Source organism: Prionailurus bengalensis, chromosome A3 (assembly GCF_016509475.1).
Source record: "Prionailurus bengalensis isolate Pbe53 chromosome A3, Fcat_Pben_1.1_paternal_pri, whole genome shotgun sequence".
Lineage (NCBI taxonomy): Eukaryota > Metazoa > Chordata > Mammalia > Carnivora > Felidae > Prionailurus > Prionailurus bengalensis.
The window spans coordinates 120,942,676-120,957,921 of NC_057354.1; the positions used below are offsets into that span (position 1 = coordinate 120,942,676).

The window sequence follows — 15,246 nt, forward strand, 5'->3', positions numbered from 1 at the left end:
TGCTCTGGGCTCCCAGCCAGGGCTCCTGCCTCCGCCACTGGGAGGACGCTGCCCTCTCCCCCCTCGCCCTCCCCTGTCGCTGTCACATTGCAGGTGGCTTAGAGGCCCCAGCAGGCAGGCCCTGGCTGGGATCAGGCACCAGGAGGGAAGGGGGCTCCTTGCTGCAGTTTCCCACCCCACCACCAGGATGGAGGCCGGGGTGGGGGCGGGGGCGCGGGACACCTTAACACCAGAGGGCGGTTTTGCGTTGTTACCATCTTCTGGATTAGAGCTTCTCTGACATTGGCCTAGACACAAATGCTGTGCTGGGAACGTGTGGGGGGTGGGTAGTTCAGGATCATTCACCTCCACTTCCCTCACCTCGGGGCAGCTTTCCCTGTTGCGCGGGCGCCTGGTACAGGTGGACGCGGGGAGGTAGCGGCCATTATTCTGTGGCTTCCTGCCTGCACCCCCATCACGCTAACTCGCGACGCAAGCCTGGTCCCAGGCCGACCTGCTGGACCCCTAGCCACAGGTCACTTAGCTGAAGTGCAGGCAGAGAGCCGTGGAGTGCCCAGCGGCGCCCTCGGCCTGGAGTGGGAGAAAGCCAGTGCAGGACTCTTCCCGCAGGGCACAGAGGGCCGGCCACCTTGCCACGGCCATGCCCGACCCTCCTCCTTTCCATGTGTGCCTGGCAGGTACGTGCGGGAGAAGACGAAGACTGGGGTGGACATGCGTGTGGGGGTGCACACAGGCACGGTGCTGGGGGGCGTCCTGGGCCAGAAGCGCTGGCAGTATGACGTGTGGTCCACTGATGTCACTGTGGCCAACAAGATGGAGGCCGGTGGCATCCCCGGGTGAGCGAGCATCTCCTTCCCGGTGGGCGGGCGTGGGCGCTGAGGGAGGGGACCGTCCATCCGTCGGGGCTGGGACTCAGCCGGGAGACACCCAGGAGCAGTGTTCTTCCTCGGGGTGCCTGCCTGCTTGCCCCGGGCCCAGCTGCCTCCTGCCTGGGCCTCTGCAGCCGTGTGTCCTCGTCCCTGTCCTCTCCTTGTGGGGCCACAGATGCCGGCACAGACGTAGCCTCCAAGGCTCCCCGCAGGGCGCCAAACCCGAGGAACAGGTTCTGACGTGGTGCCCACCTGGCTCGAGCTCCTTTATACCAGCAGCCAGTCAGGGCGGATGGGCCGAGGACGCAGAGGAACCCTCCCCGCCTGGGTCAGGGAGCGGCCCTCCGGGGCAGTCAGGGTTCTGTCCCTCAGTGGTGACTCCCCAGAAACGGGTAACAACCCCCTGACGGCGGGTGGGAGCCATATGAGGTGCATAACGGTAGGATCACCACCGAGTTCAGAGCGGCCTTCTACGCTCCTCACCTGGCCCGGTGCTGCGGGCAGCCTGAGGGTGTTTCCTTCCTGTTTCGCGGATGTGGCACTGAGGCCCAGAGGGGCAGGGGCCACACGGCCCTCACAGCCAGTTAGCACCGGGGCGCCCCGGCTGGAGCTCTGGTGGCACGTGTGTCCCCGCCTCCCCGGCAGCCTTGGGCTTCGGGGTGGCCCGACCCTCCGCTGATGGTCCCGGGCCTCTTGCTGCCGTCTAGGCGTGTGCACATCTCCCAGAGCACCATGGACTGCCTAAAGGGCGAGTTCGATGTGGAGCCGGGCGACGGGGGCAGCCGCTGCGAGTACCTGGACGAGAAGGGCATCGAGACCTACCTCATCATCGCTTCCAAGCCAGAGGTGAAGAAAACAGCCGCCCAGCACGGCCTCGACGGCCCGGTGAGTCCCCTGCCCGCCTCGCACGGGACGTGGAAAGGCAGGGTTCGAGAAGCAGGGCCTGGGGAAGAGCGGGTGGGGCCGTGGGGGGCACCCTCGCAGGGGGAAAGCGAGCTCCGGGGGGAGTAGGGCACATGGCTCCCGGCAGGCTGACGGTGAGTGGTACAGCAGAGGACAGGCGCCCGGAGAGGTGTACGTGGCACTCAGGAGAGCAGCTGGCTAGGGAAGGGCTCCCTGCGTGGAGGAGGCAGTCACAATCACAGGAGAGACGTGGGCACCCAGGGAGCGAGTTCGAGGAGTGGGTGAGGATGCCAGGGGCAGGCACTGAGGTTGGCTTGGTCACGGAGGAGAACCGGGCTGGGAACTTTGCGGGGCGGGAAATGAGAAAAGAACCGGATGGAAGCAGTGAGGCCGTCCTGCCCTGGCCTCTCTGCTGACTTCCTGCATCTCGTCAGACCCAGTGCCCTCAGCAGCTGCCCCCACCAGCCTCCTGACAGGCTGTCTGGTTAGAAGCCACCAGTGGCTGCTGCAGGAATTGGGCCGTCTGTCATCCTCTGCTGAGCCTGGAAGGCGTTTTGCTCCTCGAAGCTTTGCGCTTAAAAACCCCACCAGTCGTGGGCATTTGACAGTTGGGGGGTTTGGTGCTCCCAGAGGTGGCACGTGGAGACCATCCCATGGCCGAGGCTTTGTCTCATGATGGCTAAAGCAGGGCTTGAGCTGGTCCGGTGAGGTTTCTGTGGCTGAAGACGTGACCCCTGTAAAGTCTGGAAAGAAAACTAGACGCCTTCCCCCCTCCCCCACGTGTATGTGATGACTAGCAAATCAAACACAAACAGAAGATTCATCCGTTTAAATCGAATTGCAACCACTGTTTCGTGAGTACTTCCGTTTCTCCGTAATTTCACTTAATCCTCAAGACAGCCCTGGGAGAAGGGGGCTGTCGTCATACCCACTTTACAGAGGAGGAAACTGAGGCCCAGAACTTTGCGTAAGTTGCAGACCTGGTAGGTGGCAGAGCAGGGCCCTGCCGCCGACCTGCCAGCCACCCCGTAACCCAGAATGTGGGCGCCCCCGTGTGAAGGCGTTCACACGGACTCCGCACTGGGAGGCCTGCACATGTGGGCACCGCCTCACTCCTGAGTAATTTAAAGTCCCACGAGGTGCCCGTGTTAAAGCAAAGGACACTTCAAGGTATTTTGGGCTGCATGTGAAGTCTGAGCTACAATTAAGTGCTCCAAGGAACTCAGAAAAGTAGGAAGCTGTTTTTCAGAAAATTAGGAACCAAGACTTGACCTTGCCACAGAATTAACAAGTTCATTCATATTTTTAAGAGTGCTCCTTGGGGAACTGTAACATACTCGCTGGAACGCATTGAAAATGTCTCTTCAAAGCTGTTCTACCAGACAGTAATCGACAGTAATTTAAGCAATCAGCTACTTTTGTAAAGCGGTAGGAGATTTGTAATTCCTGGCATACAAAATTTTTAAGAAACTGAGCAATGTTACTCCTTTCAAAACTTACCCACAAATTTGGTTTTACCGGGGCGGGGGGGGCCACCTTGAAGTCACAAAGCAGTCAACACGTCCTTGGGATAGCACTCATTCCGCTGTGTTCTGATCTTGTATTTTATTTCGCTTCTTCCGATCACCCTTGCATGGCGTGTCATTTGGCTCAGGGGTTTTCCTCAGCACCTGGCACCCCTCCGAGAGTGCAGATGAGGGAAGGGAGGCCCAGGGAGCCTGGGCAGAGCCCGTCTCCATGGAGCCGTTGTGTTTGAGCCATTCTTCCACTTGCGAATGAGAGAAAGGTTGAGTCTGTGGTTGCATGGCTTAAAACATCAGCTCTGAAGCTGTGAGCCAGCAGGAGACGGCCCATGGCGAGGCCGCGGCCTGAACAGGACGGAGCACGGGCACTGCGGGTCGAGAGAACCGACCTCTTCTTCTTAAGCGTAACGTCACACAAGACAGCCGGCACTGGTTCCCGTGGAAACGTGAATGGTGTTCTGTTTTCAGCACTTCTCTCAGTGACACTTTGTGGCCATTCAGGTTCTCAGTACTTTTGTAAAGTTGAATTTTAACAGTTTTTCTCCGAAAAAATTATTTTAAAGTTTATCTTGAGAGAGAGAGAGAGAGCGTGTGCGCACATGTCGGGGAGGGGCAGAGAGAAGGAGAGTCAGAATCCCAAGCAGGCTCCGCGCCCCCAGTGCGGAGCCTCATACGGGGCTTGAACTCATGAACTGTGGGATTGTGACCTGAGCCGAGCTCAGAGAGTCAGAGGGTTAACCAAATAAGCCACCCAGACGCCCTGTTAACAGTTTCTTACTGCCCCTTCCTGAAAATATCAATTTCTCAAAGTAGAAAGGCTGGGTTAAGGTTTCTGCACATGGAAAGCTTTTACCCCCGCTCATCACCACCTGCCTCCCACCCCCGGAGGGCACCCTCACTGCCCAGCTCTTTACTCACTTTTAGGTTTGTTCATTTGAAAGACAGAACCGTGATAGGCCACTGTTGTAACCTCATTTCTGTAATCATTAGTAAGGCTGGACGCTTACCGTGGCTGTCAGCTAGGTTGACAGCTAGGTTGTCAGCTAGGTGTTTTCTTCTGTGCTTTATGTGGCCTTTGAGGGCCCGGTCCCCTCTCTGCCTTGTAGGGGCTCTTTGTTTATTAGAGAAGTGAACCCTGGCTCATGCGGTGGCCGGCAGCCATCGGCGGGGCATCCGCCGTGTGCCGGCGCCGCTGTGTCACAGGGAACTCGAACGTTCGGCTGTGGTCGGGAGCTCCCGCCTCCTGTGTTCTCTGCAAGGCGGCGTGGCGGCCTCCGGGGCACGCGGAACTCATCACAGCCCGTGTAGCTCGTGTGGTCGACAACTGTTCAGGAAGTCCTCATGATGAGTCCTTCCCGAGTGTTAAAAAGCTTCCAGACCTCTCCCTGCGCACACTGCCCTTGTTGTCAGGCCCGCCCGCTCTCTCTGTCTCACATGCCATCTCTCATGATGCCCAGATTTCCACCTCGGCCCCAGCTGTTGCCTGCACTCACCCTGTGGCCCCTGTAAGTGTCCATCTGCACAGACACGGGGGAGCTCGGTCCCCAGGTCCGAGGCCCAGTGCCTGCTGGTCCCTCCGCCCTCCCGTCTCCGTCAGTGACAAGTTCATTCTTTCAACAGTTCATACCAAAAACTGAACACATGCTCGAGCCCTCTCTTTGCCGTCCACAAGCGCGTTCTGTTGACCCCTCCTGTGAAGGAGAGCTCTGACCCCCCCCCCCCCACCCCCTCACAGCCACCCCCGTCTGGGCCACCGGGGGCTGGGCTGCTGACCTGGCCCCGGTGCCCCGTCCCCATGGCAGGCAGTGTTCCTGCTGAGGTGTCGGGTGAAGTCCTGTCACTTGTGTTGGTCTCCATCTCACCCGGAGGGAAAGCCCGAGCCCTGCGGAGGCCAGGAAGGCCCGGCATGGCCAGGCCCTTGCCGCCCTGTTCTGCCTTCACTCACCGTCCCGGCAGCGGCTCTGACCTCCGGGCAGCTGCTCAGGCCCATTGCCGGGCCTTTGCACCAGCTTCTCCCTCTTCCCAGGGCCTCTGTCCCCACAGAGCCAGGTGATTCGCTCCTTCAGGCCTTCGCTGACCACCTCTCCACTGTCCCGCTCCCCTGCGATCCTGTGCCCCTTTCCTGCTTTATCTTTCTCCAGAGCACGTACCCTCCTCTTACGTGCTCTGCTGATTTTACTTACTTGCTTCCCTGTTGTCTGCCTTTCCTCAGTAGAACTGAGGAACAGTAGAGCTGTCCCGGTCAGGACGTTCTGTGTGTATCCCCAGGAGTTAGAGCAGTTCCTGTCACAGAGCAGGGACTCAGTAACACTTCTGCCCTGTGTTTCAGCGTTTAACTTACTCTGTCAAGGAAGAGTACTTAATCGCTGGGGACATGGGCTTGTGGAATTTATTCAGACTTTCAGAAGGCATCTGACGGGCTCTACACCAAAAAAAAAGACCTCTGTGAATCACTGTGTCAAGCGACTGTTTCAGAAATAGGAGTTGGAACAATAGGGTCTTTCTCTGCTTTGAATAATTTTACTCGTGGAAAAAGATACCAGAAAAGTACAGCATTTTAAAATTAACGTTCTAGAGGAGGAGTCAAACGGTAACTTCTTTAGAAATTAGAGCTTCCGAACTCTAGTGGGAAGATTCCAGACCGATAGTGCGTGGACCAGCCAGGTCTGCTGGGGCCGGTGGGCGGCTGGGTCCAGTGCCCCGACAGCCACGTCTTTCCACCGCAGGCCCTGCTGAATGGAGCGCCAGCTTCCTCAAAGCCCAGCTCTCCCGCCCTCATTGAGACCAAGGAGCCCAACGGAAGCATCCACACCAGCGGCTCCACGTCGGAGGAGCCCGAGGAGCAGGATGCCCAGGTGTGTGCGGGGCGGGGGGCCAGGGCTGTGGGCAGGGGATGGGGTGGGGAAGGTTGCTGCAGGAGTGGGAGACTGGCCTGGGCTCTTCTCCTTTTTACCGGTGCCACCTTGGGCGTCACCTCCTACCCTGGTTCCGCTGTCTCCTCCTGGGGTGGAGGGGGGCAAGTCCAAAGAGGTGCTCACCTCAGAGGCCTTGTCTAGCCCTCCTGTCCCAGAATCCCATGGCCTTGAGGGCAGCGAGGACATCCGTGGAGAATTCTGTAGGATTCAACCAAGACTGTTCTGGAAGTGAGACTTCAGGGTGGGCCCACCTTTCTGTTCCACAAGTCCCATGAACAGTGGCAGGGGTTTCCGGACGAATTAACATGCTTTCTGCCCTGAGGACAGGGCCCATCTTGGGACAGCGTCCAGGACCTGTCCGTTACTAAAGAGCTTCCTGGGCCCACTCAGTGATAAAGGCAGGTCCTGGGAGACGGGGGTCTCTACCTTGCTCAGGTGAGCCTTCTGGCAGCCGCACCGTTCTCACTGCCGGGCGGCGGCGGGTGGGGGGCAGACGAACGGCCCCGGCGCCTTGAGATGAGGGGGCTGCAGAGCAAGAGGGGAGACAGGGCTGAAAGTTCACGGAGGTTTTCTGGATCACCGTGACGTTCAGCAATTGTGATTTCCTTGATAGAAGGTGGAAATGTAGACTCTACATAACTCGTTAACAAGAACGCACATCCTTTTAGCAGCTTGTAATTTTTCTGTCCTCACGATTAGCCACACTCCCCAGCATGCGCTTCAGGGACAGAGGTTCTTGGTGCTGGAACAGACCTTCCTCGTCATTTTATAGAGGAGAAAGCTGGAGCTGGGCAACACGAGTGACATGGGATCAAATTGGCAACCAGTGGCACGCCCGAGCTTAGGACCGGGCTGTCTTGGTTCTGGCTTCCAGATACATCTGGACCGGCACAGACAGCGCTAACGGGCCCGGTCTCAGTTACCATTTGGGCTGATGGCCGTGTAATCACAGTCTGGGGTCATACTTTTGGAGCTGATGCTTTTCCTCTGTGCGAATTAAAATGGTAGAAGTCCCCCAGCCCCGCCACCCCACCAGTGACAAGGGTGTCCCTTCTTCTCCCAGCACTTTCCCCCTCAGACCTTCCTCCCCCAAATGAACCAGATGTGCACTCCCTTAAGCCCTAGGGTTGGGGGTCATTCACGTCCCAGGGACGCCGATTGCGTGGCTGTGTGGGACCCCGTCCTCGTAGCAGGATGTGCCGGGACTGCGCTGCCCCACATGCTGCCGTTAGTGGCTGGTCACTGCAGAGCCACGGTCCTGGGAAACCAGGAAGGACTGTGGCTTTGGGTCCAGACCCAAGCAAGATGGAGCCGTGTGGGGGCATAGGGAAGACTTCCTGTAAAGTGGTTTCTAGAAGGGCTTAGTTAGTCCTCCTGAGTGTGATCCCTTTTGTTCCCCCCACCCCCCCCCCCGCCCCTGCACCACCCTCTTAACCCAACTCCACCCCCACTCCTCCCACCCACCCCCACCCCGGGCACTGCCGTGCAGGCGGACAATCCCTCGTTCCCCAACCCGCGCCGGAGGCTGCGCCTTCAGGACCTGGCTGATCGAGTGGTGGACGCCTCTGAGGACGAGCATGAGCTCAACCAGCTACTCAATGAGGCCCTGCTTGAGCGAGAGTCCGCCCAGGTGTAAGTGGATCCTCTGCATATACCTTGTAGGCCCTGACTTGGGGTTCAGGAAGTTAGCCATCTTGAATGGGGCCCCTTCCTGTTAGGCCAAGGCAGATGTGACATTCGTGTTTCATGGGACCTGTTTCCACCGCAGAGTGAAGAAGAGAAACACCTTCCTCCTTTCCATGCGGTTCATGGACCCCGAGATGGAAACCCGCTACTCCGTGGAGAAGGAAAAGCAGAGTGGGGCCGCCTTCAGCTGCTCCTGTGTTGTCCTGCTCTGTACGGCCCTGGTCGAGATACTCATCGACCCCTGGTGAGGAGGGCATGGGGGGAGCCGATAGGCCAGGAAAGAGGAAAGGTGATGAGCATCCTAGGCCAGAGGTGTAAAGGGTGTGAGTGCATCATCTGGAGCCTGACACTGGGGCAAAAGCCTGGTCTCTTCCTCACCTCGGTGGAACAGCCCCAGCCGATCTCGGGCCCAGGTGTAGCTAGGACTGTGCCCTGGACCCCCTTCCTTCTGTCTACCTCGGGTTCCAGAATAGCACTAGCCTTAAAACCAGGATGGAGAAAGCCAAGGGGTAGAGAGGGGCCCAGGAGGATGGAGGCCTTGGCTGTGTGGGACTCAGTGGTTCTTGGGACGAGGAGACAGAAGATGGGGACCCTCTTCAACCTCAGTCGTCAAGGCTGATCTGGCTTCCCATTCTTGCCTTATCTTAGCAGGTGATTTTAAGCTCGGGGCACAAACGGATTTCTGCAACACAGCAGCAGGTCCTCTGGGGCAGGGGGGGATGTTCTGGAGTCCTTGCCCCAACCCTTGAGGCCCGAGTAAAGGTCAGAGGTCCCCCTCCCCGTGGCCCATCAGCAGCTCACTCCTGCACGGGGTTCCCCCTCAGAAGGAGGCGGGCGGAGCCCTGTCCCAGTTACAGTTGGGGGCACCGTAAGGAGCCTCGGACTTAGTCGCAGGTTTCTAGACACGGCTTCGTTGCCTATTTGTTGTATGGCCGTGTCTCTAAGGTTCCCGGAGTATCAGTTTACTCATCGGTAAAGCCAAAGATGATGATGGTAATAACAATTTGAAGATCATAATGCCCGCTCTCCTAACTCCCAGGACTGTTGGAAGGATCAAATCCATTCATTCGCTGCATAGGAATTTATGGGCTGCTCTGTGCCCGGCGCTGAGGTCTAGGGATATGCAGCGAGGACAGCGTACAAACAGCCCCGCTCTCGTGGAACTTCCATTCTAGCAGAGGGAGGCAGACGTAAACAATTGAATAATCAAAACACGTATGCAGACAGGGGCAGGTGGCATGGATAAAAGTCAGGTGAAGAAGGGAGCGGGGAATGCTGGCGGCGAGTTTAGTTGTGTCGGCGTTTGTGTACGACCCCGGGCGGAACGGCCTCACCGACAGGGCGATACTTCAGTAGAGACCGAGAATCCAAGAATCAGGCGCTGGCTTGGCAACAGAGGTTCCTAAGGAACCGAATGGTGGGGGTGTGAGTACGGGAAGGATCTGGAGACCCCGAGTTTCTCGGAATTGAGAAGGTGGGTGTGGAAGTCCCTGCTCAGCTGTGAAGCTCTGTGCGGTCGGCAGAGGGGAGGCCTTGCCACCCTCGGCTGCAGGGGAGAGGCTCTGTCCCCCGCTCTCCCTTCATGGCAGGGCGCTCATTCCTGAGAACCCCGTGTTTCTCCTGGGCCCTGCCCAGGGCATCTGTGCCCCAGCAACAACTACCGCTGGGGAGGGCTGCACATGCCCAGGCCCTGCACTCAGGGCCTCCGTCCCGTCTCCACAACAGGAGGCAGGGCTCTGTGAACGTTTCAGGTGCCAGCGTGGAAGGGCCTGCCCTCTCCCTCCTCCTCTTCTCTCCTGGCCCTTCACCTGATCTCACTGACCCATCTGCTCCCCTCTCTCATTGTCGTCTCCCCTTCACAGGCTGATGACAAACTACATGACCTTTGTGGTCGGGGAGGTTCTCCTTCTGATCCTGACGGTCTGCTCGCTGGCCGCCATCTTTCCCCGGGTAAGAGCCGCTTCCCCTTTGACTCCGAAGCCTTCTGCAAGTGCAGGTGGCATCGACGGAGTTCTGCATCCTGTCAGATCCTGACAGATACGTTGCTTTTATTAGGATGGTGCAGGCATTTACCCATTCATTCATTTGTCCCACACCGGTCATTCATTCGCTCCAGCTGAGCAAGCACGGGTGTGTAAGCCAGAGTCCGGATAAATGGGGACCTGCGTAGAAAAGCAGCGGAGGCCCCGCCGGAAGGGGGTTGGTCCCGATTGTGACGTGCAGCGAAAGCCAGACAAAGGGACTGGGACGTTCTCCTGTAAGCACCAGGGTCCCATGCAGAGTCTGGGATCAGAATGACCAGAGAAAAACAGTGTTTTAGGGAAGGGGGTCTGGCAGGCGACTTGCCGGGTCATTTGCAGGACTTAGGGCACACCGACCCAGGAAAGGCAGGAGCAGCCAGGCAAAGATGGCTGGCCCCGAACATTGTTCCCTGACGTGGCCTTGCCGCTTGGACTTACAGAGCGGGCTGCCGCTGCTGGCACTGCCCACAGCCTCCTGGGCTGGTCTCCGTGTCTGCTCCAGAAAGGGCTCTGGTATCTGGAGGCCCCGCTGTATCATAGACCCCTCCGGTGGGACTGATACAGAGCCTCCTGCACCACCTCCTCAGGTCTGCCGGTCAGTTTTTGGCTGACTCACAGGCAAAGGGTCATTAGCAGCCATATTTACAGGAGAGAAGACTGTCAAAGGCTCATGGCCCCTGAAATTCCATTCTTCTAGGCCTTTCCTAAGAAGCTCGTGGCCTTCTCAACTTGGATCGACCGGACCCGCTGGGCCAGAAACACCTGGGCCATGTTAGCCATCTTCATTCTGGTCATGGCAAACGTTGTGGACATGGTGAGCTCCAGCTGTCGCTGTAGAAGGGACACCCCCTTTCTCAGTGGAGAAAGGCTTCTGTATTGGCCAGCATGAGCAGTTTGTCAACAGGTCCTCCCAACTAGACATGGCTGAGTTTCCTAAACAGATTATCTTGGCCAAATGGAGGGCGTCTTCTACCCCGGAAACCTGAGACTGACCTGTTGCCCCCAGCTCTGTGCTCTCCCAGAGTGCAGGAGCCCGACACCATGCTCCAGATCCTGTGTTGGATGTTGACTCATTTAATCTAACAGTCCCAAGAGGTGTTGGTACCATTGCCTACAGCCTCAAGGCTCAGAGAGGTTAAATCACTTGTTTTAGGTCACATGGCCAGTAAGTGGCAGAGTAAAGGACTGAGCAGTTCTAAACCCCAACGCTGTGAAGAAACTCCCTATCTCGCTGCTCAAGGGGCACGGTACTTGTATGCGTTCTGCATATCTGAAGTGTTCCCTACAGTGTGGTGAAAGCCAGGTATCTAAAGGGTATCTAGGGGGTAGGTAAGCCCGTTCCGCTAAAGGAGCTCTCCTGTTTGGCCTTCGTCCATTTGAACGTTGCCAGACCTTCCTAGAGCCCAAATGGCTTGGGGCAGACAAATCCTCTTCTCTGCTCTCCTCAATTCACGGAGAGGCGGCAGGTCCCAAGGGGGCAGCCAGATGCTTTCCTGGGGAGAGGGGACAGCAGTTGGAAACCCCGATCTATTGACTCAGAGCCGCCAGTCATTTGCTGAGCATTGGCAGCTTGGAGCTATCGTTGACTTTCTTGTCATTCGTCACGGCTCCCGACAATTTTGGCAGTATTATATACACTCTTAAAAAGTCCTATGTTTTCCAAATAAATCTTATAGCACTTGCTTTATTTTCTTTAAAAATTGAAGCACAGGAAAAAAAAAAAACAAAACAAAACCTCACCATGGAGACTGAATCTGGTGGTAGTAGAGGTGAAAAATCCCTAGGGCCAACTGAGCCAAAGTCCAACTAGAATGAGAAGCTGGGGGCTCCAGAACCTAACACGCCCCTGGTTGCACGATGCGCGAGCGCAGGGAAGAGAAGCCCCAGGCCCCTAGCATGTCTGAACCCACCTGGAGCCTGGTGCCGGGTCAAGGACAGCGGGAGAGCCAGTTGCCAATAGAGGGGTGCAAGACCAGGGAGGTATAGGAAAACTTTTCATGTGCTGAGAACTTCCCCAAAGGCAGATGAGCACCAGCGGTTGCAAGTTACAGAAAGTGGGTTGGATTCAGTTTATGGGTGCACTTTCCCTTGACTCCATGTGCTGGGCAGCAGTACTTGAGAAACGGAAGTGTTTGCGCGGAGACTGGCTGCCATTGCGGTGACGCTGTGGGGGAGCCCCCCTCCCCCTCAAGCAACAGTGTGGTGTGGGCAAGAGCATTTGTATTTGAAACTGAAATACTGGACTCCTGGCTCTGGCTTTACCACTTGCTCATTGTGCTGTTTTGTGCAAGTCCAGCCTCTCTGAGTTTTCTATACAAAGGTGGCAATAGCAAAAATACTGGAATTTTCATAGACGTCAAATGAGAGACGGTTAAGCTCTTAGTAGGAACTAGTGGCCTTTGTATCATTCCTTGGTAAGTTTTCCCATCTGTCAGTGTTTCTGAGGGAGCTGTGGGAAGTGGCAGCTGAAAGGACACTGCCGTGCACAGCCCTCTCTGACCAGTGTCTGCTGTCCCCCTGTACCCTGTGTTCTCCCCCTGCCACCCCGGGCCTGCCCTCCAGCTTAGCTGCCTGCAGTACCACACAGGCCCCGTCAACAGCACCGCAGGGACGGAGGCAGAGGATGGCTGCGTAGAGAACCCCAAGTATTACAGCTATGTCGCTGTGCTGTCCCTCATCGCCACCATCATGCTGGTGCAGGTCAGCCACATGGTGAAGCTCACACTCATGCTGCTTGTCACGGGTGCTGTGGCCGTCATCAACATCTACGCCTGGCGCCCCATCTTTGATGAATATGACCGCAAACGTTTCCAGGAACATGAGTAAGATGAGGCCTCTTTAGGGGTCTGTTTTGTCTCCTTCCTCCCCCCGCCGCCCAAGTCTCCACTTCAGAGTCATGGGCCTTGGACTCCTTCGAGGCTTAGATGGGAATCGGGGTTCGTGGCTTCTCACAGATACGCCTCTGAGATCCTTTCCATTCTCGATGAGTGGAAGATCGTGGCTGCCTCCATGTTCAGCTTCTGGGCATCAGCCTCTTGTACTCAGGTGGGGCCTGAGTGTGCGATTATCTGTCCAACAGCTTTCCTGTGGTCGCCTTAGAGAAGATGCAGGTACTTTCCACCCCTGGGCTCAACGGCACTGACAGGTAAGGGCAACTGCTTTCCCCGTTCGGTCTGCATTTAGTCTCCCTTTCTTCTAGAGACAAGAGAAGGCCATGATCTCACCCCTTCAAAGGCACACGATGTGGGAGATTTATTAGAGCAGTATGTGTTTCTGTAGGAGGGGTAGGAGGGCTGGAGCAGAGGCGGAGTGACCCGGGTACGGACCAGAGAGCAAGCCGGGAGAGCAGCTCAGATCAGAGAGCGAGCCGGGTCAGAGAGCGAGCCGGGAGAGCAGCGGCAGTGTGGTGTAGGGGGTCAGGTGGAGGCCGGGCTCAGGTGAGGGGAGAGGCAACAGACGGCCAGATGGATGTGATAGCTGCATTTAATGAGGAGGGAAAGAGCACTGCACTTGATCTAGAAGGCATGGATTCTTCCCCAGCTGCAGGAGTCCTCTCAGGGGCCGCAGGCAGGCCATCGTTCAAGTCCGTTTCACAACTTGAAGAGGATAGTGGACTAGAAGTTCTCCAGGGTCCCTTCTAGCGCTAAAGTTTTAGAATTTTATGATTCAGTGCCTTGACTAGACTTTTAAGTAAGTTAAAAAAAAAAATTACCTAACAGAATTAGGGTAGAAGAACTGAATAGCCCCTTCACAAAAGAAGAAATCTAAATGGCCACTAATAAATGAAAGGCACTCACGTAATCAAGGAAATGAAAATTAGGACCAGGACAAAATACCACTACACACCTACCCGTTTCTCAAGAGTTAAGAAGTCTGGTAATATCCAGTACGATGGTAACACACACGCTCCTGATGGGAGTATAAATTGCTACAGCCGTTTTAGAAAACCATTTGGAGTTATTTAGTGAGGTTGCAAATAGACCTATGATCTGGCAATTCTGCTGTTCTGTACGTTCCTTCCAGAAACCCATGCGCATCTGTACGTCCCAGGACGTGTGGGCAGAAACGTCCAGTCGTGTTCATCATAGCTACACACACACACACACACACACACACACACACACACACGTCCAAAGCAGGTGAAGCCAACCCAGATCCTATCAACAGCAAATGGGTATACAAATTGTGACCTACTCATGAAGTAGGCTACTATGCGGTAATGAAAACCATTAGCGCTGTACAAAAATGTGAAGTTATAAAGCAGCATGATAAAACGGTGCCTTAGTTCCATCACTTTGATGCTCATCTCGCCTTTCTCCAGAGGCTTCCGTGGTTGCACCTACTTCTGTTATCAATCAGTTGCAGTGTTTACTAAAACATCGAGGGAGTGGCCCTGGTGTGGATTCCAGGAGCTGCCCCGCAGGGCTGCCTATTAGGAGCCCAGGGATTAAGATTTACCTGTGAGTCCAGGCTTGATATGAAGGTGCTTAAGGAGCCGGGAGAAGTTTCTGGAGCCCAGGGTGACGGGAAGGGCACAGCCCAGTTGGAGGGAGTGAAGCTGCCTTCCAAGATGGCAGCAGGGGTGGATGAATTACTGTCTGTCCCACAGGCTGCCCCTGGTGCCTTCTAAGTACTCCATGACAGTGATGATCTTCATCATGATGCTGAGCTTTTACTACTTCTCGCGCCACGTGAGTGCCCACCCACCCTCCTCTCCCGTCTTTGTGCACAATCCGTCAGGGTTTCTTAAAAAAGCAGTCTCAGGATCTAAGAACCCCGGCTCCTCGGGAGTGCTGGTTTCCCTTACCCAACTTGGCATGTGGCCCTGGCCAAACCATCACCCCCTCCTTTTTCTGGTTTCCTCCCTTGTAATACAAGGAGGACAGTTCGTTACCTCTTTCCTCTGACTTCCTCCAGCATGCTGAAGGAAGCATACAGTGGAGGCATAAAAGCTTGGAGAAAATCTGTTTCTTAGGCTAAGGGCTCCTGGATTTTCACTCACCCTGGTTCTAGGGGTCACTGACACGCATGGAGCCAGAAGAGAAAGGGAAAGAAGCTGATGAAGTTTTGTTTGGTTAAAAGGAAAAAAAATAAGCAGAGAGGGAGAGAGTGAAGTAGCTCCATGTTAGCCCAGGTGCCCCCCGGTGGCTGGCGAGGGAAAGTACAGCCTTCCCGAGGCACTTCTTGGCCTAATGGAGCCTGCTGGAAATGGGGACGCCCCGCTGGGCTAGATCTCCATTGCTGCCCGCGTCCCCCAGGCCAAGACGGACCTGTAGCTAGAATTAGGTCCCAGAAGGCCCCGCATCTCCAGAAGGCCTCTGGGAGCTCT

General features: G+C 56.2%; 1 protein-coding gene across 4 annotated transcripts in view; it reads left to right on the forward strand.

The window, feature by feature from the left end:
* The window catches only part of ADCY3 (adenylate cyclase 3), a 91,321-nt gene that overhangs the window by 70,940 nt on the left and 5,135 nt on the right, over nucleotides 1–15,246 (forward strand). For 2 of the 4 annotated variants that reach the window (XM_043604397.1, XM_043604398.1), the window contains exons 7-16: nucleotides 678–836; nucleotides 1,577–1,754; nucleotides 6,022–6,150; nucleotides 7,700–7,842; nucleotides 7,979–8,140; nucleotides 9,759–9,846; nucleotides 10,615–10,731; nucleotides 12,618–12,739; nucleotides 12,997–13,062; nucleotides 14,527–14,608. In XM_043604397.1, the coding sequence (XP_043460332.1) occupies nucleotides 678–836; nucleotides 1,577–1,754; nucleotides 6,022–6,150; nucleotides 7,700–7,842; nucleotides 7,979–8,140; nucleotides 9,759–9,846; nucleotides 10,615–10,731; nucleotides 12,618–12,739; nucleotides 12,997–13,062; nucleotides 14,527–14,608 (1,246 nt within the window). Of the gene's footprint in view, nucleotides 1–677; nucleotides 837–1,576; nucleotides 1,755–6,021; nucleotides 6,151–7,699; nucleotides 7,843–7,978; nucleotides 8,141–9,758; nucleotides 9,847–10,614; nucleotides 10,732–12,479; nucleotides 12,740–12,996; nucleotides 13,063–14,526; nucleotides 14,609–15,246 lie in introns of all 4 variants that reach the window. The other 2 variants (XM_043604395.1, XM_043604396.1) reach the window with 1 other exon arrangement.